This window comes from Prunus mume, linkage group LG3 (genome assembly GCF_029339155.1).
Source record: "Prunus mume cultivar Tortuosa linkage group LG3, ASM2933915v1, whole genome shotgun sequence".
NCBI lineage: Eukaryota > Viridiplantae > Streptophyta > Magnoliopsida > Rosales > Rosaceae > Prunus > Prunus mume.
This window is the reverse complement of record NC_142700.1, coordinates 27,036,075-27,062,756: the sequence shown is the minus strand read 5'-3', so window position 1 is coordinate 27,062,756 and position 26,682 is coordinate 27,036,075. Positions and strand designations below refer to the sequence as shown.

General features: G+C 37.1%; 1 protein-coding gene across 2 annotated transcripts; it reads left to right on the top strand.

The window, feature by feature from the left end:
- The first annotated feature begins 6,847 nt into the window (after positions 1–6,847).
- On the top strand, positions 6,848–25,279 carry TOP3A (topoisomerase 3alpha). Of its 2 annotated transcripts, none has more exons than XM_008229326.2 (24): positions 6,848–7,293; positions 7,818–7,996; positions 8,099–8,171; positions 8,449–8,571; positions 8,670–8,791; positions 8,869–8,941; positions 9,025–9,141; positions 9,851–9,934; positions 10,638–10,817; positions 10,952–11,080; positions 12,428–12,502; positions 13,195–13,284; positions 13,615–13,719; positions 15,923–15,957; positions 17,097–17,226; positions 18,585–18,637; positions 18,712–18,811; positions 19,736–19,774; positions 20,305–20,383; positions 21,003–21,074; positions 21,525–21,596; positions 23,303–23,467; positions 24,086–24,206; positions 24,843–25,279. In XM_008229326.2, the coding sequence occupies exons 1-24, from the start codon at positions 7,018–7,020 to the stop codon at positions 25,078–25,080; spliced, it is 2,730 nt and encodes a 909-aa protein (XP_008227548.2). In that variant the 5' UTR covers positions 6,848–7,017; the 3' UTR covers positions 25,081–25,279. The 2 variants fall into 2 exon arrangements, with proteins under 2 accessions (XP_008227548.2, XP_088904415.1); XM_089048289.1 differs by having other exon boundaries at positions 24,083–24,206.
- The last annotated feature ends 1,403 nt before the right edge of the window (positions 25,280–26,682 follow it).

Below are 26,682 nucleotides of genomic sequence, written 5' to 3'. Positions count from 1 at the left end.
ATTTCCAAAACTAATTTGCCTATGCATCTTTGGGAAGAGGCGATCAAAACAACAAACTACATACTTAATAGAGTGCCCAATAAATCCGTGGCTAAGACATCTTTCAAAATTTGGACCACCAGAAAACATAACTTGTGACATCTTCATGTATGGGGTTGTTGGGCTGAAGTTAGAATCTATAACCCTCAAGAGAAAAAGCTTGATCCTAAAACGATTAGCTGCTATTTTATTGGTTATCTTACAAGGCCAAAGAGTTCTAGATTTTATTCTCCAAACTATGGTTCGAATTGTTGAGACTGGTTGTGCAAAGTTTATAGAACGTGAGGAGAATGCTACTGGGAATGAAGATTTTATTTTTGAAGAAAAAGGGGATGTAGCTGTGATTGAGAATGCTGAACCACATGTTACACCATTGATTCCCTTAAGTGATATCACACCAGCCCCTTAGAATGATCAATTGGAGCCTCCATAATTCGAAGAACCAATTGACCAACAACAAGAACAAGCTACAAAAAATCCTCAAATAAAAAAATTAACAAAACCAATACAACTGAGGAGATTTGACAGACCAAGAAGATACACATCAAATTCAAATTATGTGTACCTACAGGAAACATATTTTGACATCAGAGATGAGGATGATCCAACAAGTTTTAAATAAGCTATGGAGAGTCAGAATGCAGAAAAATGGAGGGAATCAATGTTAAATGAACTCGAAAGCATGAAGAATAATTAAGTATGAGAATTAGTTGAACCTCATAAGAACTAGAAATTGGTAGGCTCAAAATGGGTATTTTAAACAAAGAAGGATAATGATGGAGAAATCAAAATATTTAAGGCTAGATTGGTAGCAAAAGGATTCACCCAAAGAGAGGGAATTGACTACACTGAGACTTTTTCCCCAGTTTCTACCAAAGATTATTTTCGCACAATTATAGCATCGATGGAGCATTATGACTTGTTTTTACATCAAATGAATGTAAAAAACTGTCTTCATGAATGGTTTACTTGAAGAACCAAATTTTATGAGGTAACTTGAAAGGAGGAAAAAGAGCATATGGTTTGCAAACTTGACAAGGCGATTTATGGACTAAAGCAAGCAAGCAGGATGTGGTATTTAAAATTCCATCAAACTGTCTCATCCTATGGTTTTGAAGAGAATATAACCAATTAATGCATTTATTTGTGTGGGAGCCGATTTATTTTTCTAATGTTGTATGTCAATGATAAACTTTTGGCTACAAATGATCACAATTTATTGAAGCATACTAAGGAGCTACTTTCAAATAATTTTGAGATGAAGGATTTGGGAAAAGCTACTTTTGTGTTAGGCATTGAAATTCAGAGAGACCAAGCTCGAGGTCTGCTAGGCTTGTCATATAAATATACATTGAAAGAGTACTCAAACGTTTTGACATGAGTATATGTTCTGGATAGAAAGTTCATTGGCTAAGGGAGATTTGAAGAAAGAGCATTGCCCCAAGAATAAAGAATGAGAAGCTGAGATGAGGAACAAGCTATATGCTTCTCTAGTTGGAAGCATTATGTATGCACAAGTGTGTACAAGGCTAGACCTAGCCTTGTGCATTAGCAAGACGGAACAAAGGAGATTTCAGAGAATTTGGAGCTTGTTTCATGCCAATCTAGGATGGTTACATCTTTACTTCAGGTTTTCTTTTCAAAATGGCAAGAGCAGTTGTTGCTTGGAAGAGTGCTAAACAATCTGGTGTTTCGAGTTCAATTATGTTTTCAAAATACATAGCTTGTTATGAAGCCACTTCTCATGCAGTATGGTTAAGTAATTTTATCAAAGACATTAAGATGGTGGACTCAAGTTCAAGACCAATACAGATATACAATGACAATACTGTCGCAGTTTTTCACTGCATGAGCAATAAACTAGTCAGGTTTGATCATATTAGAACTCAAGATATGATTGCAGATCCGTTTACAAAGTTTCTACCTTTAGAAATTTTTTTGAGACATGTTGAGAACATGATATTATTTCCTAGCTTTGTTGTTGCAATCTAGTGGGATTCTTGTTCCAATTCTGATATTTTTCTAGTATATTTATTTTGTTGTTTTCTAGATTGAGGGATTTGCATTTAAGGATGTTAATTTGGTTGACAGTTTTTATTATTAAATAATTCCTACCATTTTGACTATTTAGATGTTTAAACTTATTATTCATTTTGTTTACGTATGTGAGATTATGGTCTCTTTGAGATACTATTATTTTAATAACATAACGGATTGACTCTTGCTAAGTCGTAAAGGGGTATATGTACTAAAAAGCATAAAGATTCACATTACGGATCAATACATGTTAAGGTTCGCGTTTGTAGGTGTTTCATGTGTTTTGAGATTGCATTATGTGATTGTAGAAGATGACATATTTTTAATAAAGAAGAGTTGTGCTTGTCTATAGTTCGTTTTGTCTAATCGCTTTTCACTATAGTTTGAAGGGAATGACTTAACTATTTTAAACTCATGGCCAATAAAGATTATCAAACTTTTGCAACACATAAGCTTAATGCTCTAGTGCTTGATCTAGTGGGAGAATGTTATATTCCTATTTAGATCGGTGCACTAGGTACTAAGTTATATTAGGTTTGATAAGAATTTAAATTAGGTTATACCTTGAGGCCCAAAACCTTATGAAATAAGATAAGTTTTGATTGAATCAATTAGGGAGAATATTCATTTGTAGATCCTTTGCCTCTTGAACTTCCTTCTCTCTCTTCCTTGTTTCCTGTAAAACCAAAGATGAGTAAAAGACCACACCTTGGGGGTGTTGGCTAGCCTAAGTTAGTTCAATTGAATCCTTGAGAAACAATAGTTAAAAAAAGGTATGAAGTTTTCTTTATGGGGAGAACCGGGTGGCCGGAGCCGTGTGTGGTGGCACTTAGCCGTGTGGGAGAGACAAATTTGGGAGAAGTCGACGCCTAGGGAGGCCGTAGGCTAGGGGAGAGAGAGAGAGAGAGTGAGAGGTTTCAGTTTTTTTTAGGTTGAGAGAGGAATTTTTGAATTACCTTGTGTGTTGAATGATGCTATATATTTATAGGGCTCTAGACATCTATGGTTTTTCAAAGAATATCTTTTTATTTGGAAAGAATATATTATTTCTCCAAATTGTAGAGATTGAATCAATTAGGGATTTGATTGGGATCAAATTACTAATTGATGATGATATCTCTGAAATATGATAATATCCTAAATTTGTGATATTATCTTTTAATTGGTGATTATATTCCCAACCATATTTAAGATAATATCCCTATTTTTAGTATCAATTAATTGGCAAAATAAATGGGCTCAATTAATTACCCTAGATGATATTCTTGTTGTCCACGTGGCGCCTTGTGATTGGAAGTGGGATTATTTGCTCCCACCGGGATTGAAGGAGAAGAAGGGGAAGGAAGTTCGAGAGTTAAAGAATCTACGTACTAATATTCCTCGTACAGAATTTTGCTCAAAGATCGGCAAATCTTGAAAAATCTAATAACATGAAGTAATAGAAATTTTAATTCAATCTAAAATTAAAAAATAAGACTAAAAATTATAAAAGCCAAAATTTAAAAAAAAAAACTACAAAAGACAACTCCCCTTCCCAATCCCTATCCCCACCACCCTTACCCACCCCGACACCACTCATACCGTCATGCCTCTCTCAAAACATTTGGGGCTCGTTTGGTATGCGGGATTGTCATGGACTAGACTAAATATTGGGATTGTCTTGGATTGGCTTGGCTTGACATAAGTTGGATAAGACTTGTACTGTGTTTGGTGCGCGATTGGATTAGGACTAAATTTTTTGACTTTTTTATTTTTTATTTAAAAAAAAGGCAAGTGGATTTATTTGTTTTGTTTTTTTAACTTTTCTTCTTTCGTTCTCTGCAACTTCATCTTCTTCTTCTCCCTCATCTCTCCTTCTCCACTTCTTCTCAATCTATTTGTCTCTCTACTTCTTAATTGAAAATTTGATACTCTCTCATTTTCCTATTTCACTATTTCTCTCTTCACCCTCCTTTCTCTTCAATAGCCACATGCCCAAACCCCACAATCTAAATTTGGGAATTTGCTTCTTTGAGGAGGCTTCTACCTAGGAGGATTCTTTGATGATGAATTGCTTGATGGTTAGCTATTGTTTTATGAGGTTCTTCCCTAACTTCATAAAAAGAAAAGGGATTTGAATTAATTGATTTATTTCCTCCATTTGGGTTTTGTAGCAGACTAAGAGAGAGAGAGAGAGAGAGAGAGAGAGAGAGAGAGCAGCTGACATGGATGAGGGTTGGAGGCCATGGTTGTGACGAGGTGTGTGCTTAGGTGGGAGGTGATGACTGTGACGAGCTGTGTGGTGGGGTGGGAACTGATGGCAAAGACGAAGATGTGGAGGGGGGAGGAAGTCGCGAGCGATGAGGAGGAGATTATTTGTCCCCCCTTCACAGACGGGTCTCACTAAGCCAAGTTAAGAAGGTGTATGTGGTGGGCCCCAGGTTATTAGTCCCATTTAAAACTAGAACCATTATGACAACAAACATGGGATAATTTTTTATCCAAGCCAGTCCAAGTTAGGGAGGCGTACCAAACAAGCCCTTGTCTCTTTCGGTGGTCCTAGTCGTTACAAGGACTATAGGGCTTTGGCACATTGAAAACCTAACTCCTCTTTTCCCTTCCCCTTTTCCATAAGCACCCACCAACTACGGCTACACCAGTGAGCTCTAAAGCAATCTTCTAGTTAGGGGACGAAACCCACCAACCAATTGATGTCCCTGCTACAGGGAGAAGAAGGATCCACTATGAATGAATGTGAAGATTGGAGTAGCCTCACCCTAAGCCCTCCACCTATGATTGCAACAACATGATTTTTAATTTGTATTTACTTAATTTTTTTGAACAATAAAATAATTGTTAATTTTAAAATAATTTTATTATAAAAGAAAAAGAAAAAAACAAATGATGATGTGTCGTGTCATAAACAGTTAGATTATAAGAATGGTCCAGCTATTGTGAAATGTTGGTAAATGTACAGACACTAAATGTAGAGGCTGGAGATCCTTCAACCCTGTTGAGACCCAAAAAATTCATGGTTGAGCCCGAATAAATTATTAGTGCAAAACAACAGTCCATTAAGAAAAAGCGTAAAGCAGAGTACTCAAAAACCTACCACATGCGAATTATAGTTCACGTGCCACGCTAAATAAATAAATTTGCTAGGGGTTGAGATAAAATATACCGGTTCTACAAGCCCATGCCCAAATTAAACATCGCAGGACGATAAATTAAAACATGCCAATCGACATGCCATGCCAAGCGACATGTCATGCCAAGCACGAAATCGTTATCTCACACCCAACCACACTACAAGTCTAAGTGGGCCCAAGCCACTCAAACACCCGGGGCTTGCTTGAGTGGGTTGTGGCATGGATGATAATAAATCAACATGAGGCCCATTGATGGGCCGAGAAATGGAAAGTCTCGGGTTGCTTGGGAGCCTCGAGACTCAAGCCCATTTCTTAGGCCCAAACATGTGGGTGAGCACAAGAGAGAAAAATAGCCCAATAGCCCAAGCAAAATAGCCTATGGACACAACCAAAAAGCACAATATTTAACAAAAAGGCCCACTTGCTTAGGGAACCACCTTGCCTATATAAAACCCAAAAGAATAACTCACAAAAGTCTCAACCCTTTTGAAAAAATAGAAGCCACGTGAGGAAGGTTGGCAGATTCATTGAGCAAAGCTGCTGGGAGGTTCCATCACATGTAGGGAGCAAGTTCCAAGCCAGAGACGCTCAAAGAACCAAGGAATACTAGCCTGCAGGTTGTCAGAAACACCATTTGGACCTAGCATATATTTTCACTTCCTTTTCTTCATCAGATTTGGCAGAAGGGGAAGGAAGAAAACAATAGCCAAGAATGGAAGTTCCCACTGAATAGCTACGGGAAAGGGCATTGAGCTCCTAAATTTCCTGAATTCGTGCAAATAGATAAAGAAATTTTTGCCAAGATAGGGAAGTCAAAGAAGAAGAGGAGAAAGGAGGAAAAAGCTTAGCCAAAATGGGTAGAAGCCATTAGGGTTTGTTGAAAAATGGTGGTTTCCAGCGGCTATAAATTGAGGCTTATCCTACCTAACGAGGGTAATTCAGATTCAGAGAGCAAGCATTCTCTCTAACTTGCAAAAACCCAGCAACCTCGTGCACTGTTCATCTTCTTCTCCATTTTGTTCTTCTGGTAGCTGCCAGAAGAACTATGCTCTTCATTTTCTCTTTTTTTTTTAGCCAAATCCCTCACAAAACATCTCATTTCTTACTTTAACACTTCATTTTCTCATAAAGTAAGCCTAAATTCTCTCTAGGTGCTAAACTCATGTTGATTTTGCTCCCATGCCACATGCCACTTACGCTGAGCTAAAAAGATTATCTGTAAGCATGCCAAAACCACCTGTAAGCACCCATTATTTTGGTTGGTGAAGATAACCAAAATATTTCCTAAGGTTTTGCTGCTCTTTCGAAGTATTTTTGAGACTTAATTTTTGAACCTAAACAAAGGGACGGTCTCCTCAGTCCGCCTTTTACGATAGCGAAGAAAAAGTCCCCAACAAACCCTAATCAAATGTAGAAAAGTTTGCGTATTACTTGGTGCCAAAAACAACGCAACGAGCACTATAAGAGGCGCAAAGAGAAGTCATTTAATGTTCTTAAAATAGAATGTTGTGTGGTATAGTGTATTAAATGATTAAGAGCATTTTTACCTTTACACCTAAGTTCCTAGGTTCAATTTCCCCAATATAGCTTATATTAATTTTTTTTAAAAAAAAAAAAACATTACTAAAAAAGAAAATAAAAAAGAAAGCTAAAAACCCTCAAAATGGGACTTTCCAGTCGGGCGGGAAAATCCAGTGTCTGATCTCTGTGTGGTTGAAGAAAGAGAAAAGGCGCAATAAGCTAATAATGGTAAATCTAAGGAAGGAGCAGCGGGTGTTGTAGAGGATAGGAGAGGAGAGGAGGGCTGAGAAGAATGAGGGTGCTGAATGTGGCGGAGAAGCCGTCAGTGGCGAAGTCAGTGGCGAGCATACTCTCAGGGAACCAAAATCTGAGAATGAGGGAAGGCCGATCCCGCTACAACAAAATCTACGAGTTCAACTACTCCATCAATGGCCTCCCCTGCCACATGCTCGTCACCTCCGTCACTGGCCACCTCATGGAGCTGGAATTTGAAGACCGCTTCCGCAAGTGGCACGCCTGCGACCCCGCCGTTCTCTTCACCGCTCCCGTCCGCAAGTTCGTCCCCCAGGTCACCTCACCTCCTCCATTTCTTCTCTCTCTCTCTCTCTCTCTCTCTCTCTCTCTCTCTCTCTCTCTCTCTCTGTCTAGTGTGTATGTCTAGGTTTTGATATATTGTCTTCTTATTGGTGGTTTTGTCAAGTTCAGAGTTTGTAAGTAGGAAAAATTTGGGTGCTCGTGTTTTTGTGTGGAGTGTGATAAGAAAAGTATTTGCAAATTTTTAGTATTTTGAAAATTTGATTTTTATTGAACAAATTCATCATTTCTGGATTGAGACGGAGACTATTAAGGTGCTTGTGGATAATGTGATAAAAAAGTATGAAGCTTCATGGATATCATATGGAAATACATTATTATTTTGTTGGATGCACGTTAGAGTGATGAGATAACTTCTTGTCAAAGATGTATGGTATAACAGGGGTGTGTAAATCTGCAATTCAATATGCAGCAGCAATGTTTGCCACTTATTTTTTACTGTGGGCAGAATTTGATGAAATTATACATGTCTCTTGGTTTCAAATTCAAATAATTTAGGACAAGTTGGATATCAAGAGGACGTTAGAGGAGGTAGCTAGGGGGTGCCAATGGCTTGTATTGTGGCTTGACTGTGATAGAGAAGGAGAAAACATTGCATTTGAAGTGATAGAAGTCTGCACAGCCGTAAATCGTCAACTTACCTTAAGGAGGGCTCGTTTCTCAGCTTTGATTGAGAGGTGCTGTACCCTAGTCTCTTTTGTTCCTTTCCTTGAGATTCCAAATTTCCGATTTCCTTGGGTATCAGTTTCTGTAGTATTTGATTTAATTTTTATTTTCAGAGATATCCATGATGCAGTGCAGAATCTTGTCAACCCAAACAAATGCTTTGCGGATGCAGTGGATGCTAGGCAAGTCAGTACCTTTCATCACTAGACTCTCTTTGTGTTGTTTTGGCAACTTCAAAGTTAGTTTACTAGTTTATATAAAACTATATGCTTCAGGGAACTGAAAATTAGGTTGTTAGTTTTTTGTGCTATAGGCCATTTACTTCTTCATCACTCTTGCTTAGTAACTCAAGGGACCACTGTTAATCATGTCCTCATACTAAAATTGTTTGTCTATCATTTTATGGCCATGTTATTTTCCTATGTCAGATAAAATTTATCTTCTTTTTTTTTTTCTTTGGCAGGAAATAGACCTTCGAATTGGTGCTTCGTTTACCAGGTTTCAGACTATGCTGCTCAGAGATGCATTTGTTATTGAGTCTGCTACAAATGACAGAAATCTTGTTCTAAGTTATGGTCCTTGTCAGGTTTGAGAATTCTGCATTTATCATTTGTCCCCCTTTTTAATCCAGTTGTCTACACTTATGTATGCGTTTTTACTTTTTGTTCCTTTTATGCAATACAGTTCCCTACACTTGGATTTGTTGTGGAACGATATTGGGAGATACAGTCGCATGAGCTGGAGGAATTTTGGACCATTAACTGTTCACACAGATCAGATGAAGGCGTTGCTACATTCAATTGGATGTAAAGTGTGAAGACTCTATGTTCTTCTTTCCAGCTTCAGCAACCATTTAAAGTTTTATAATATTCTAGATTTGCAGGCGTGGACATTTTTTCGATTACACTTGTGCTGTTATAATTTATGAGATGTGTGTTGAGGAACCTACTGCTACTGTGAGTCATGTTGAGTTTGTGTGTATTGCTAATTTCATATTAACTAATGCACTCTCAGCTTTAACATTTTCAGTTGCTTACAGGTCACGAAGGTGAGACAACAGGAGAAGCTGAAGTATGCTCCAGCGCCTTTGAATACCATTCAGCTTGAAAAGCGTGCCTCGATATACTTTCGGATGAGCTCTGAACACACAATGAAGGTGAGCACTTGGGCCACAATGTTGTGTCTTCCTGTTTTATGCCAATGGGTTACAACTTAAATTGATAAATTCAATTTCATATGTTTCATACTTATCCCAATAATTTGACTGTCCGTCCATGCATGTCTTTATATGTGAATGCTTTTAAATTATGGATATTGGTGATAATGATACACATCATCAACCTTCTGCCATCTGCTTCCCCAATATTAGCACTGGGGTTTCTAGGCTGAAGCATGGTTCTGCACTGGGGTTTCTAGACTGAAGCATTGTTCTGCACTTTTTGAGGCTTTACCTTCTACTGGATCCAGCCATTTAGTCAGTCCAATTCCGTCCTCTCATAGTATCTCTAGGCTTTAGAGTTTTCAATGGTTGTCTCATAATTTATTTTCATAAGAATCTCTTAATCATTGATTGAAGCTAAATATGTCTTAGGGTTTCTGAAATCAGCTGGTTATAGGGTATGTTTGCAAATGTTTTGGATCAGTTATGCACTCTCCTCTTTTTTCCCCAGCCCCTTCCAGAGAAAAGGAAAAGAAAAAAGAAAAAGAAAAAGAAAAGGGGTCTATCGTTTCCTGTACAGTGGGGCATCGTCCAGTTTCTTAAGTTCTAGTTGCATATGCAGTTTAGATGACAATTGATGTGTTTTTATGGTTGTGTTTTCAATCACGTCCTCATATCTACACTCACTCACTCTTACTGATTGTAGGTGGCAGAAGAGCTTTACCAAGCTGGTTTCATCAGTTACCCTCGTACGGAGACTGATAGCTTCTCTGAAAGGACCAATTTGCATGTTAGTAACTTTTTCTTCTATTGATAATCCCAAAATATGTGACTGGTTCGCGCAGTAGTAACTATTGACAGCATTTGGATTGTTTCGATTTAAGATTTTGATATATATTGGATAAAAGAACTAGAAATATAAAGAGTGAATTTAAGCAGATTCATTGTGAGAGAAATGATGAAGAATATAGAATAGGAATGTTTATAGAATTCCCAGAGAGAACTAATTCATATAGATACAAGAATAAAACATGTGTCTGTACAAAAAGTTAAGTTCAAATTTTAGCTTTCCTTGTAGAGCTATTTATTCTCTTTGACTGACCCTTTCAATTCTCTCTCCCTGGGTTCTACATCAGTGTAATTAAACTCTGACAGGAAGGGAAGCTAAACAGTAACTTACCAAAACGAGCTGTCAGTTATTGTTGAAATGCTATTATAACTCATTGAATGTGAAATGATTTTTTTTTTCAAGGCCTTTAAAGTTCCCTTTTATACACTAGTTATCACAAATTAGCATAGTTTCTTCTTTTACAAGAAAAAGGAAAAAAAAGGGCATAGTTTCTCATTTTTATTGCCTTTGCACTCTTCAGGTTTTTAGCCTCATTGAAGGTAGTATTGTTTCCATCTCTATCTTGGTCATTGCAGCTCTATTTTGGTAATAATTCCTTACCTTTTGCTGCATAACTAATCAGTTGTATCTTAATTTCATGTAGGCGATTGTACAAGAGCAACAAGGGCATCCTGGATGGGGATCATATGCTCAAAGATTGTTAGACCCTGCATCCGGGCTTTGGAGAAACCCTAGGAATGGTGGACACGATGACAAGGCCCATCCACCTATTCACCCGACCAAATTTTCTTCCGGAGAATCAGGATGGAGTCAAGATCACCATGTAAGTAGTCTAAAGCATGCACAGGTGATCTTTTGATCACCGCATATTCTTCAATTGCACTTTTATTTGATCTGAGCTGAGAGACATGTTTTTGTTTTTCTTGAATCCTATTGTCATCTTTTTATCTTTTTCAGAGATTGTATGAGCTGGTTGTTCGCCATTTCTTGGCATGTGTCTCACAGCCAGCTGTAGGGGCTGAAACCACTGTTGAAATTGATATTGCTGGCGAATTGTTCTTTGCATCAGGGAGAGTGATAGTAGCTGTGAGTTTTCTATTCCAGTCTTCATTCTTCTTCACTGTTTGGAGTCAAATTTTTAACTGTAGTGAATTTTTTTTCTCTTTTTGTTTTTTTTGGAAAAGAATCGTGATGATTATTATTCATTTGCTAGTGAGTATTTTTGTTTAGGTTGCTGGCTAAGTGTTACTTTTTTTTAATGCAGATTTGTCTTTCTTGAGTAATTCTTAGGTCGCTGGCTAAGTGTTACTTTTTATTATTATGCAAATTTGTCTTTCTTGAGTAATTCTTAGGTCTCTGGCTAAGTATTATTATTTTGAGTGCAAATGTTGGAAACTCTGTAAGCATTAACTGCATGTAGGTGATGTAGGTGTTATGTTTGGAAAGTCTCTTTTGTACCTTATGTGCGCGACTTAGGGTTTGAGGATTTATTTTGTTATTACTATTAGGTGATGTTTTGTTAACATGAATGAAATGGAGTGCCTGAGACCTCAAACCCATGACCTCTAACTTGGACCTATCTCTGGGGAACCCGGACTCTAGATGCTAAATCGAAGGTTAAGCAAAACACTGAATGGAATCATAATTGATTCCATTTCTAGTTCTATCTTTCTTCAACAAAATAATTGACTTTATTTCATTCCATTCCTATTCCCCTTCCCGTTCCTATTCCTATTCCTATTCCACCAATCAGACACCCATTCCCATTCCTATTCCTTTTATGCCAACCTAACACCACCTTAGGGTTTTCTTATCGAGTTTGGATTGTCTATTATACAAATAAGCCCTACTTTAACGAGGAAGTAGACTTGATTAATGAATTAAATTTACATTTTCCTTAATTTCTCTTCACTATTTCTCTTATTCTCCCTTCCATTGTTCTGTCTCTCTTCTAATTTTCTCTTTTTTGGTCCTACACCACCTCTAGACTGAAAAGTTGAATAGCAGTATCCTTGGGCCTTGCAGTCTTATCTGTCCTGCTGTGTGTTTGATATGCTTTCTGTTGGAAAGTAGGAAAGTGTTGACTAAATAAGCCTTTAATTGATCCTTGATTATGGGTTTGAATAAAGTATGGGATTATAAATTACTTAGCCTTCTGATATAGTAATTTAGGAGCTGGTTATGCAATTAGGAGTAAATTTTGTTCCCTATTTTATTTCCTAAGTTAGCTTTACATTTCTTTTATAAATTATGGAGAAGAATAATGGCAAAGAAAAAGGGAGGTTCTTCTATTTTTCAACACTTTCATTGTCCTCATACAACTTGTGAGTACTTCTGTCTCTGTTTGAAGGTTTGGCACTACATTTATATGTTTGGAAAATAACCTAAGTGTTTGGCATTTTGTACTTGATTCAATTCCTTCCTTTTTATCAGAAAAATTATTTAGATGTTTATCGCTTTGAATCATGGGGAGGTTCATTGCTACCAACGTATGAAGTTGGACAACAGGTGTGTTCATTTATCATTAAACCAAGCTATTCATCTAAGTTTCCAATTGGAGTTCAATTATTGTTTTATACCATTCCTGTATAAATGATCAGCTCTGTCACCATTTCACAAGTCATTTAATATGTCCTATCAGCGAGTGAATCCATAAACTAGCATATGAATCCAAATATTTGTTCTACCCATTAATATAAATTATTTCAGGAGTGAATGTGTGGCTGAACTGCTAGATCAAGTGATACAACTGTGTTACCCATATTGTCAATTATGTTATCAAATTGTAGAAAGTAAAAGTTTGGCTATGCTATTTGTGATTTTTGAGGTATGTTTTATTAGGTGAGCTTTAACAATCTTGATGGATGATATGGTTTAAAAAGTTCAATCTTGTTTCTAGTAGGTGTGATGATGTGATGGACATAAAAGTGTGATCTCCACAAAAATTTGTACTGAAACTCAGATCCATATTTTAAAGAACTTGTCTTGATACTTTTAAACACACACACAGAGAACGAGAAAACACAGATTCTAACAATTCAAATTACAATTTTTTACGTTCTGTACCTTGTGGATAACCTTCTGCTTTATGAGTGGCTGAAAATAAAAATAAAAATCTTCTGCTTTATGTTGTAGACTGACTGCATCATAAAAACCCATGCATCTGATATACATTAAAACCTTAATTGGTTACGTTGCAGTTTGTCCCAACAACATTGACTCTGGATTCAGGAGTCACAAGGCCTCCACCACTTTTGAGTGAAGCTGATTTGCTGAGTTGTATGGACAAGGTGGAAAATATATTTTGATCTGGCTTATGATTCTTGTATTGACTCTATGAAATTTTCAGTTGTTTTCTTAGGCAGTTGCAATGATATTTGTTCATGTGTTCATGTGTTCATGTATATATGTTGCATATATACTTTCTTCAAAGGTGTATTAAGTTTGGAATATATTCCATTTTGAGAGAGTTGAAAAAGCACTTTCTTGTTGAAAGGTTCTTTACATATGCCCTTTCTCAAGGCATTTCTTTAGACAAAGACCACGTTTTTTCCTCATTGTGGACGGTAAATATTTCTCAGATATTAATATATTTTCTGATCTTTTGCTTGATTTATTAGGAGGGCATTGGTACAGATGCAACAATGCATGATCACATAAAAAAGCTGCTTGATCGATTTTACGCAACTAAGGACTCAAGCATGCGGTTCTCACCAACCAATCTTGTAAATTTTTTTCTGGCTACAATTATATGATATATTCTTTGCTTGATTTGATCCTGTTTAATCTTCTTCACGTAGTTTTTCTTCATATTGTTTTTTCATTTTTGCTTTTTGTTTTTTTTGTTCTTTTTGTCTTTTTTGTTTTTGTTTTTGTTTTTGTGTTGCTTGCCCATGATTATTCTCTTGTTGTTCGTTTCCCAGTTCATATCCTAGTGATTGGAAGGACAATTAGGTAGTGCTAGAATTGAAAGTGGGAAATAAAATTCTAAGGTTATATGTAGTTCTCAAAAGGTCTTTTCAATAAAATGCCTTGTTGGTCCCATCTAAGTGAGGATGGGATAATTTTGGAGTGGGAATAATCAGGTGTTTTTTCTTTTAAGTCCAATTCATGGAAACTAATGGCAGTTTTACTAATGTGGGGGTCTTGGGAGGGCAGACTTGCTTGGGGGGCTAAGCTCTCAAATGGGAGCTCAACACTTTCTTACTCAAGGCTTAAACGAGCTTGCGTTTGGATTTTTAAAGAAAGAAATGGTTTTTTGTGCATTTGGTTTTCATAATCCCGAAGTTGGTTGAAGTCATGATGGAGTTGATTCCCATGACATGATTCTACTAGTGACACAACTGGTCTATTCCAACAATGTTTTAATATGAGAGGTTTGCTTGAGTCCCTACAATATGTGGTCAAGTGAAAGGGATTTTTTAGTTATCTAGAATATCTCTCTAAGTCTAAGCCTAAGTTCTAGACGGACTCCTTGTTGTAGCCTTGGTACCTATAGATGACACTTCTAATATAGGCAATGCCGTCGTAACCCTGTAACCCCAGCATCCGCTCTGATTATGAACTTCTCTGGAAACCAAGCACAACTTTCCTTGAAGTAGTTGTGCCAAAGAATCATACAAGTTACCAAAATGGCAATAATGAACTTACACACAATCCCTTATTATCGCCTTTCTGCCCCCTATTGGGCCTTCTTGGGAGCCACACTATTTGTATTCCATGCTCCGTCTCAATGGCATTGCAAGATTCAAATTGGGTAGCTGCCATACAATGTGAAATGGATGTTCTAAAGGCCCAACTTCAGAGATGTTCCCATACCTGTGGGAGAAAAGACTGCAGGGTAAATTGGTGATCAGGGTAGTGGTGGTGGTGGAGGTGGTGGCGGTGATGGTGATAATGCTAGCGGTGGTGACGGCGGGGCTGATGGTGGGGGTGGGGGTGGTGGGACGTGGGGTGGGGTGGTGGTGGTGGTGGTGGTGGAGGCGGTGATGGTGTTGGCGGTGGTGGTGGTGACGGTGGGGTTGATGGTGGGGTGATGGTGGGGCTGGTAATGGGGTAGCGGTGGCAGTGGGTGGTTGTGGAGGTGGCGGTGGTGGTGGTGGTGCTGGGGGGTGGCGGTAATGGCAGTGGTGATTGCGGCAGCGAAAATGACTGGTGGCGGCAGCGGTGGTGTTGATAGCTGTGATAAGATGGTGGTAGTAGAAGTGGTGAAATCATATCTTGAGAATAAAAATAATATACCTATCAAAATCTCTTGGGGAAGCAAAGATTTGTCATGGCCTAAAATTAGTCTATGATGAAACGAAATCTACTACTTTTTTTATTTCCTTTGAAATCAATGAGTTTTTGAATACACCCAAATTTTTATGAAGTCTTTTAAAGTCGTGATTGAATACATCCAAATTTGAATGGAGTTTAAAAGTCTGAATTGAATACACCCATAATTGTATAGACTTCTGTAAAATTGTGATTGAATACACCTGAACTTTTAAACTTCCTTAAAATCTTTTAAAATATCAATTGAATAGTCGATGGTACAATTGACTTCTAAAATCCCTGTTGGTAAGGGCTTTAGGTTCCAAGGAAGGACTTCACTTCCGCTTTTTCTCCTTTTGCTAAGTTGAAATTCTAAAAGAGGTTCCTTATTTCATATCAATAAGAACCTTGACACATTGCATGCCACATCCTAACATGGCTTTATTGACTTCTGTCCAGCCTCTCTAACCTGACTGGGTTTAATATGCTAGTTTTAAATTTATAATATTTCAAAATCTTCTTAGCGTAGCAGGAAATAATTGTGAGTTTCTAGTAGCTTTTATTTTATTTTCTAAATGTTTCAAAGATAGGTGAACTTTGACATACCATTCTCTGTTGCATCCTACTAGGAAATGAAATGGGGTTTCTATTGATAATTTGACATGATTTCAGGGTGAAGCGTTGGTGATGGGATATGATGACATGGGGTAAGAATTTCAAATTAATCTTCAATCTTAATCTACTTATCTCAAACACATTGGGATCAGTTTTTATTTTTTCCACAAGAAAATAATTCAAGGATTTTTATGGAGATTTCTTTTGATTTTTGTTAGCACACCTGGAAATCTGTACAACTTGTTATATTATCAAAATGAGATATTTTATAACTGAATGAATATTTGCATGCTAGTATGGTATTGGTATATAAATAGGAATAGGCTCCTCTCGTTTTGTATGAAAAATGGAGAAATCTTGAATTTGTACCATCAAGGCCCAGACTCCAGAACCCTAGGATTGGGGCTGGCTCCATGCAGGACCTTCAAGCAATAAATGGTCTTGATTTGGATCAATCCTCTCCATCCTGTCCAGAACTGAAGGGTAGCTGGACCCATATACACAAGCATGTACATGTATCTGTAGTTTCATATACTTGCATTTACCACTCCCTTTGTAAAAATGATAAAACAATTTTGTACAGTGAAAATGAAAACATTGCAACAGAAATGTCACCATGAGCATATCAAAATAAATATCCTTTATAGTCATATTCTTAGAGTGTCTGGGTATAATGTTGTCAAGGCAAAGGTGTTATATGAGCATTTTAGTACTTGCAAGGCGTTGAGGTGTAAGTCATTTGTTACTTGAATTATAATAATATAAGATATATATATTAAACTATTTCTGGGAAAAATCCTTCTTGCTCATGGAAGTTGGAAACTTGGGTGATTGGTGGCTTAGAGTTGTTGATGTTACCTGGGGTGAAAGCTTAGAGCTACCTGGGATTTGGGTTTTGAGCAGCCGGAACTCATTTGGAGTTAAGGGTTTATTGCTTTTCACTTTATATTGGGAGGGTAGGCATTAGACCTCTTTTATTGGAGCTGTCTAATGCTTTATTTTCTTCATTTGTTGTTTGAAGTGGACTTCTAGTCCTCTGCTCTTGTATTTTTGTACAGTTTTATATGTTCAATCAACTTTGTTTCTTCTGAAAAAACAACACTACTTAGTTGCAGATACTTTTGTTTCCCATGATTTTTGATGACTTAATCTCTAGGGAAGTAATATTTTCTCACTGATGTGTCTTTCAAATTTGATGGTGATCAAATTTATGGGAATCTTAACTTCCTAGGTATAAACTCTGGAAACCCTACCTTAGAGCTGTTATGGAGCGTGACATGAAAGCAGTTAGCGAAGGTGCCAAGAGCAAAGCTGAAGTTTTGGAAACTTGCTTGCAGCAAATGAAAGCTTGCTTCCTAGATGTAAGTTTGTAGTTGGCTTTTTCACGTACTGTTAAGTGTGTGTGTATATATATATATATATATATATATATATATATATATATTTTCCATGATACTATTCTCATGCACACGTAAATACACAAGTTTTACTGCCTTTCATGATTTTAATTTCCTGTGCACTTTAATTTTGTTCCAACTATTAGACTTTAGACCAATTATCACCAAGGATGAAAATTGTAGTGTTGACGGAACTTCTGGTAGTTCTGACTTATGAAAATATCAGTGAAATATCAAATACTAAATCAAATATCAGGTACAGAACATTTATCAAAAAACATTGATGTAGGATATGGGTGAGTTGAGTATTTGGGTAATTTAGCGGAAGCGAAAAAATGGAAAAACAGAAACTAGGTGGTAAAAGATGCCTTGGCTTCACACCAAAAGAGTTTGGCTTCACACCAAGGAGTCTCCAATCTCTGGAAAATAAACTTTTCTTAATATCTCAAATCCCCATTTTATGAACTACATAGGGAGTATTTATAGCAAACTAAACCTAGAGACAAAAGGAAAAAAAATCCCTTACTAAAAAGGAATCCTAATCCACAAAGGAACCAATCCAAACAAGCTAGGAAACTTAAATCAAATCCTACTAAAAACTGGAAGCTAAAACTTAGTAAAAAATCTGGAAAATCTAGAAATCCTAGTGAAATCTGGAATCTGGAAACAAAATAGTTTTCCTATTGAAATCTGAAACTCAGATTTCACCCTAACCATAATGATAATGTTGGCTTGGCTGATCGTTTCTTCCTTCTTTGGTAAACCTTAAAAGGTTTGTCACTGATGTCCGCATCAAACATGGATAAACAAAATTTAGGAAATGCTAAACCAATTACTATATTCGTGAAATATATATATGCATAGGATGAAAGCAGTGCGACTGACACATATATGGTCTTGAAACTTGGATTCTAGAGTGCAACATATTTTTATTCCATAAGGATAGTATTCTTTGTACCTCTAGCCGAACAACTTACTTCAAACTGCTTCATTCATACATAGTATGAAAATTATTTTTACATTACCTACGTTCCCACTATAGCTAGCTTTCTACTGTCAAACTTATTTATTAAGAGTGTCTTTTCTAGAAACCAATTCTTTAGCCTTTTAAATTTACATGGAATAATTTCCACCCAAAAACCTTTGAAAATAATTTGGGAGTTCTGATTGACACCAAAAACCGTTAAAATCTGTGTCTTATTGCGAAGATGTCACTAATATCCTTCCACCCCTTGTTGATGTTGGTGGCTACAAAAATTAGAAATTTCAGTAACTTGATGGATTTGATCCTTGATTTTCACAAAACCTGGAAATGATTGTAGGCAAGGTTGAACAAAGTAAAACTCTTTGAAGCCATGGCAGTATTCTTTGAGAGGTAATTTTACTTTTTCCCTGTTTCTCCGGTGTATATATTTTGCTATGATGATGCACCATTCACCTTTTATGCAGATCAAATAGGTCTGGTGGAGACGAGCAGCATGTATCTGGAGAGTTTGTTCGGCGATGTGGCCTTTGCCAGGAAGCAGATATGGTGCTTAGGCAAAATAGGGTAATTATTTATATCATAAAAATCTCTAATTCAAATATGTTTGACTCTTTCCTAAGTTTCTTGCTTGAAATTTTCTTAGAATTTGCCATCCTCAATCCATAAGCTTCATCATCACATGTTCATCTTCTACCAGACCTTTGGAGAAAAAGTGATGCTTTTGTTTGTTGAACTTATGTCTCTCCACACTCTCATAATGGATATCCTTTGCAGTGTTTGGATGAGGAAATTAATATCATTGTTTAGGCAAAAGTCAAGATTTGGAAAATGATAATGTCTAATTTGCTTGCTTGGTATCATAAAAAAGGAATCATGAAATTCAGTGTAGAATGGAACATATGGAATGTGAGGGTCATAAGTTCCGACATAATTCCATTTAAGTAGATGTCATTTCCCAAATCTCGTGACAATGAGATTGCAAGAAAAATCCCAAACGTAATACCATCAAAGCGGCTGCCACCGCAGCTACTGCCTCACTGCCACCACCATGTCACCGACTTCACCATCACTGCAACTGACCCTTACCCCCACTCCAACCTGCTCATTTCCTCCACCACTGCTGCCAGCCCCCCCTACCCCCAAAAACCCCACCATCCTGCCTCCAGTGCTGCTGCTGCCCTGTCTCACTGCCACCACTACCATCGCCACCTCGCTCCCACCATTCCTACCTTCAGCATTACAATTATTGTCGCTGCTAACAGCACCCGTACAAACCACACCTCACCACCACCATCTCCACTACCACAACCGCAGCCTCCACCTTTGTCACTGGCACCATCATCACTATCACTCTCATTGCGACCATAACTTGCACTGCCACCACCATCTCAATCACCGGTATCACATGTGAATTAGGATATTCAAACAAGAAATTTTACAAATTCCAGAATTTTAAACTTATTACTTTGTTATGCTTCCTCTGTACAGGATGGGAATTTCATGGTTGGATGCTTGGGTTTTCCTCAGGTTAGTGTCCTTGTCGATGATACATTTATTCTATTGTAAATTGCATGTTTGGACAAAGTATTGTTCGGACTTGGTGTAAACAATTTGTCAAAAACAAAGGGAAGAAAATTGTGGACAATATTGGTGAAGCTTTTCATATGTTGTAATTATTGATAAATGGTTCTTAGTTGTAATACGTTGTAGCTTATCGTTGATGACTCTTTTTGTAAAACAGGAGTTTTATAGTTTCATTTGTGTTGCTTTTGACTGCCTGTCCATGGATGTAATTTCCTTTTCACTAATAAACATTTTTTCTTCTCAACAAAATAAAATGAAAAAGAGCAGTGGCAGATCAGGTCATTGAGTCCAACTCTTTCATTCTTTTACTTTTGTCTATTTTTCTGTCAATTTCTTGCTTCTCCAGATTGGAACTGTTTATTTCTTTTAAAATAGGAAGTCTGAGAAACTTTATGAGACTACATCATATTTCATTTTTTGTAACATCACTGTGGTCATAATAATTGTAATACCTGTTTGGTACATATTTTTAGTGTAGGAATGTTGTCTGGCTCCCTGGTTCTGTATCAGAAGCAGCTGTAACAACTAACGTTTGCAATTCCTGCACTCCAGGTTCCTTTTTATTATTATTATTATTTATTTCTTTAAAGTTACCTAAATAAATGAAACAAATGCTATTCACCATGCGCTTAACTATTAGTTTTTGTGCTTTTATATGTAGATGGAAAATTCAACTATCCTCTAGCTATTAACGTTCATTTCATCTAATACCCTGAATTTGGAGTCTATATAAGCTGTTACAATTTCTTTGTGAAATTGAACCCACTTCTAATATTCATAGCATAAGGAAATCATTAAGAATTACATCTTTTAGGTAACTTTGATATTGTTGTATCCAAAACTAGGAGACATGCCTCCTACCTGTATCCATGTTATCTGCTCATGTGGGTGGTGGTGGGTCCAGCTAGTATTCAGAACGTGTATCAACAGCCTTTGAGAAGCCTGTTCCTAATCTTTCACCGACCTTTCTAAATACATCAATTGAAAGGGACTCACCTGAATACACATGGTGTTGCACTACTGCATTATTTTAATTTTGGTGCTCACATGAACTGTTTATGTAGTTCACCTGCTTTAAAGAATCATGTGGCACACGTTGTGCAATATTATGTGTGTGACTAATCCTCGTGTTTCAGATCTCATTTTCTTCCGTGTAATATTAATTTTTCAGGTCCTGTTTACTTGATTCAATTTACATTTCGCCGGCTGGAAATACCACCAGACTACAGTGCCAATCATTTGGGTAAGTGTGACTCCAAAGTAAGATGGGCATGTTTAAATACATCCTATATCGAGTTCTTTTCCCTGCCCCAGACAATCATCCAATGTATTAATATCATATTTCACATTAACTGCTTAAATATCTTTGAGGTAGAGTGCTTCCATCAGCCTTTCCAATCACAGCAACTAACAAACACTGAATTTTCAGGCCATCAGTTTTTCCTCAATAGATCCATCTCTAACTTTTGAATAGAAGCCATTCCTTGTTCTTTTTCCTGTGGTTTCCATTTACTCATCAAATTTGCTTATTGTTTCCACTTCTGTGCAGACACTTTGGCCCAGAATTCTAATATATATATGCTTGTACACACAAACATTCTTAATGTCACCCCCTTACACCATACATTTTTTCTTGGTAGAGTATTTTGCTTCAGTTGGTCTATCATGGAAATTCATGAATACATGTAATCAGGTTGCATTGGTGGCTGTGATGAAACTCTTAGACAGTTGACAGAAATCTGTGGAACTGGTTCTCGGTTGTCAGGTTTGTTTGTTTTGAGCAACTGTTTGAATTTGTGTAAAATAATTGATTTTTTCATGATTATGACCAATTTGTATATGAATTTTGTTACTGATGCTATCTTTGCATTATCTTTGTACAAATTATAGTAGCCTTTTAGTTTCATATTTTCTTTCCATCATTTTTCTTGGGTACCGCCCACTACTCTGACCCTCATATGCTTAGTTTTCTATTTATGCAAATAATTATCATATCTAAAAATGGGATATATTTAGAACTCTGGATTAGTGGATCATTTGCTGTATTATTATTATTATTATTATTTTTAAACTTAGGAGTGGAACTCATGTCTGGAATTGTCTGCTGTATTCTGAAATTTGCATTAGTAATAATCTTTATGGGTATGTTGTTTTTGGATTGTCTTTTCTTATTCAAGAATTACTCAGAAAGGTAATATCAGTTTTACCGGGATCACTACACCCCTTACGCCATATCACGGTTCGGAACCACCCAAAATATGGTGCATGCGCACTCTAAATCATTAGAATTTGGTTCTCCAATTTTATCTTTTGCTCTTTTATCAGTAATAATCAAAAGAGTTAATACACTACGCCTCTTGTGGTTTAGTGTAATTACAAGATCTACCTTGCCCTTTCAGAATTTACACATAACTCTTTAACTAACAGTAAACTTGCAGTCTTGATAAAAGTGTACTTACTAAATCTGTACTTATAACCCAAAACACAACCTTAATAAGAGTGCACTTTGGGGCCAAATGTGCCCTTTGTTGAACTATACATATGGTCAAGAATATACTTATTTCACCTACCGCTGAGCAGACAACTCTCCATTCTCCTGGTAACAGTGGGTGATATCTATAATGTGAAAAAGTTGTCTACTGAAAGTCAATAACATTATTTTGACTTGTAAATGAACAACTTCTATGTGCTCTTGAATGTTGCACTTTGTAACACATCCTATTTCCATTAATTTGATGATTCCTGTCACTTGGACTTCTCATTATAATGCTTCTATTACATTAATATTTTCACATGTGTCTCCAGCTATCATTACTAGTTGAGGACTGAAGTGATGAAAATTAACTAAGAAGATGATAAATGTCCAAAATAAATGAAAAAGTGGAACAACTTGGGAGAAAAAGTTCTTGGTGTAGGGGTTTTCATCTTCTAATTTTTATCTAAATTACACAATGTAGATGAAATTTATTCATCTCTTATAATCAATATGCTAAATAGTTTAGGAGAAAATTTTATTGAAAACTAATCAGAAATTCGAATTTATATTTGAAAGCGTCGTTTCTTGGAGTGCTGTTTATTACAGTGCATAAAAGAAAAATTGGTGGAATGGTATGACACCTAGCTTAAATTTTGTGATAAGATAGAGTTAGCGGATAAAGATCAGTTCTCAGATCATGAATGTGAAAAGATATTTTAAGCATAAGTGTGAAGCATTTTTAGATAGTAGAAGATGTGTTGCTTCAACAAAACCTGTAGTATAACTAATTTTATAGTTGTCCTATATTCATCATTCGACAGCATATAAATCTGGAAAAAGTTGCCTATTCAAGGTGTTTATGTACAATATTTAAAATTTCGTGTACCGAGTGTTGACTACCTCCTCCAACTGAAGATTGCTTATATTATTTTGGTTATGTGTCACCAATAAGTGAAATACCAATCTTTTGACAAGATGTATAATATGTTCTTCAGCGAGAGGGCGTGGTGGGCCAGCAATGCCAAACAATGTCCAACGAAGTAATACCAGGCAGGGTGCTTGCATATACTGTCATCAAACAGGGCATTCTTCAGGCAATTGCCCTTCCCAATCTTCAGGTCCTCAAAGTTCGAGGCCTCAATCTATGAATGTTCAAAGTGGTATGACTGCTGAACTTCCATTTATATTTTTTGAGTTCATATTTTGTCAGAAGCTGTTGCATGGACTAAGTGACCAAGACAAGTATAATCGTTGAGGATGGGAGCAAATGATCATATAATGTTAGAGGACAGTATGAAAATGGAACATGTCATCAACGTTATAGGTTTGGAAGTTTTAGGGAAATAGAATTCTTCTTAGGAACTATTAAATTAAAGTGTATGACACCTTTTGGGAATATATTATGCTGGTTCCAGTGTGAGGTTACTGACGTGAAGGCTTAACATATGCCTCTTTATGGTGGTGACGATAAGGTACGAATTATCTCAAAAAGCCTCCATGATATGATATATCCATCTATTCTCAACAGTAAACACCACCCTAACATGTAGATCTAGCACCTATATGAGCATAATTTCAAACTATTTTGGGAGATTTTAGGATTCAAGCAGAAGACATCATGTTCGGGATTATTGATTCTCTGAATTACTAAAGCACATTACTAGATGAGCCCCCCTGGCTCACCTGCCCCGCACTTCATTATTTTGTTTATATCCCATTTAACTTCAAGCCCCACTTGATCGAACTAATGTGTTTTGATAATGGTGTGTATTTAGCAGGGCAAGTGTCAATCTCATGTAGTGCATGTGGTGCACTGTGTGCTTTACGAACTGCTAATACGACGACTAACAGAGGAAGAAAATTCTACTCATGTCAGTCGCAGGCGTGCAACTTCTTTGTGTATGTACCCAATATATATCATGTACTTCAAATTGCTTCATTAGGGACCATTGGAACTCTTAGTATTTGGTTTTTAGTTTCCAGGTTTTTTTTTTTTTTTTGGGTAGTTAATGATAGAGGGAATATATATGGGAGGAAGGAGGGAGGAGGGAGGATAAGGAGAAATGAAAGAGAATGTGTGAAATAGAAACATGAAAATGAAATCTAGTTCGAATTGCTTTTATTTTTTGGTTTTTGGTTTTCATTTTAGGTACCATCCCTCCTCCCCTTCGTCCTCCTTTCTTTCTCCTTTTTTTCTCCTATGGATTTCCTCTCTTTTAATTAAAGATAAAAAATTGAAACCAAAAATGGAAGTGTTACCAAACAGGCCATATTTGATTGTTTTTTAGGAAGAGCTGTCAAATGGGCTTCACAGGTAGCCACAATGTTTCATGCCTACTCTGTCTAAATGATCATTGTGGCCTGCCTTGAGCGATACTTTAGTAGAAGCTTGTCTCTAACAGACAGCTCTAGATTGAGGTTTTCATCTGGATGGAGATGACCTAAATGAAACATACAGTACCTAAAATGCTGGTCTGTATTTTTTTTATGGTGACCTATCTCATTACTGGTCTATCCTTGTTGCTCCTTGTGCAGATGGGAGGATAGCATCAACAATGGTAATAGAGGAAGAGGTTTTCAGCGTGTAAATGTTAGTGCCTCAGCATCGAACCCCAGTCGGAGTCAAGGCCATGGTAGAGGTGGCCGGGGTGCAGTAGATGCCGCTGGTGTGACTTTTGTGTCAGCAACTGGTGATCCCATCTCTGGTAGAAGGTGTTTTGTCTGTGGAGATCCATCGCACTTCGCAAATGCTTGCCCGAATCGTGGTATCTGATGCACCTCATAAAAGTGTACTTCAGTAACCTTTGTGTTTAAAGATTGATGTCGTTCTTCAGCGTAGATACTACTAGATAGTGGATATACAAAACAATATGAGGTTGGGTTCTTAGCAGTCTATAGTGATGTTTTAAAAGGATTAGGATTAACATTGTTACATATGAATCTGCATTATAATGGGAACCCTCTTTGTCAAATGGCAATGGCTTTGGAAAGTGGGAAAAAAAAAAAAAAAAATCCCGTATACGAACGAAATTTCAAATATAACTTCATTTTTTAAATTAGCTCACCTCCATTTATTCTTTAAATATAATTGATTATTGTTGTAAAACAAGTTTAAATAATGGATTCGAATCCTCTGCTTGATTTTTCTTTAATGGAATTTGTGGGAGCAAATTTCCCAACGAGAATAGTCGATTGGAAAGATTCTCCTTTCTTCTTCGCTGCCTATTTCTCCCTGCAAAATAGAACAAATAAGAGGACCACACCCGGAGGTGTTGGCCAAAGGCCCTCCGATGCTTGAATAGTTCAATTGAATCGTATAGAAAACAATAGCTAATAGGGTACGGAGATGTGTTTATAGTGTACATCGAGTAGCCGGAGCCTTATGTAAAAGAGTGAGAGAGAGGAGGTGGTTAGGGTTTGAGAGGAATTTTCTGCAGAGTTTCAGTAGAGATTTTAGACGTACCTCAACTCTTGTGTGTGATCATCTTTTTATAGTGGTCTTGGAGGCTAGGGTTTCAGAGGAATAATTACGTAGATGGAAATGAATTATTCCTCCTCGATTTGAAATTGATTTGATTTATTAAGGTAAATCAAATCCCTAATTGTGGTAGGTATCAAATCAATTCCTAATTTGATTAGGTAACTCCTCATTTAATTGGGAATTATGGTAGGAATCAAATCAATTCTCAACCTAATTTGATAACATTCCATTTAACTCTCAATTAGGTCAAATAATCCCCAAATGGAAGGAATTATTTGACCTAGTCTCTGATTTAATTCGGTTCCCACAAATGCCCCCCAGCTTCTGCATGGCACGTGGTGGCATGTAGGAGATGTAAATTATCTGTTGGGCTGTCTAGCTGTAACTAGGCTTCCTTCAGTGAGTTGGACTCCTTTTGCAGATTGGGTTCCCAATTGGAGTGGGCTTTTGACTGTTCTTGGAGTTGGGTTCCCAGTAGGAATAGACTTGAGATTCCTTCTTGACCTAGGATGCCCAACCTATGTAAATGCAGGGCTTCTCTTCACTCTTCTTTACATCGCAAACTTAACTTCTCTACTTTCTAGCTTGAGAGAGAACTTGGAGAATTCGTACTGCTTGTCAAAGAGGGGAGTCACCGTGCATCCCAAGGTAAGTTGAGCACGTATATTTCTTTTTCTTGGTCTTTTCTTCTTTTTTGCTGCGAAGGCCAATTGGGGGAAGCCCGTGGTTGTCATTGTGGCAACGATGGCGTGAGCGGCCGTGGTGGAGCAGTGGACCAGCTGCTCTCTATCGTGGCAGGTCTATGTTGGAGCGTGCTTGGCCTCATGCGTTGCGAGCCACATCAGTTGAGCAAGTATTGGGAGGAAGTTGGTGGTCTGCCCCCTGCCCAGGATG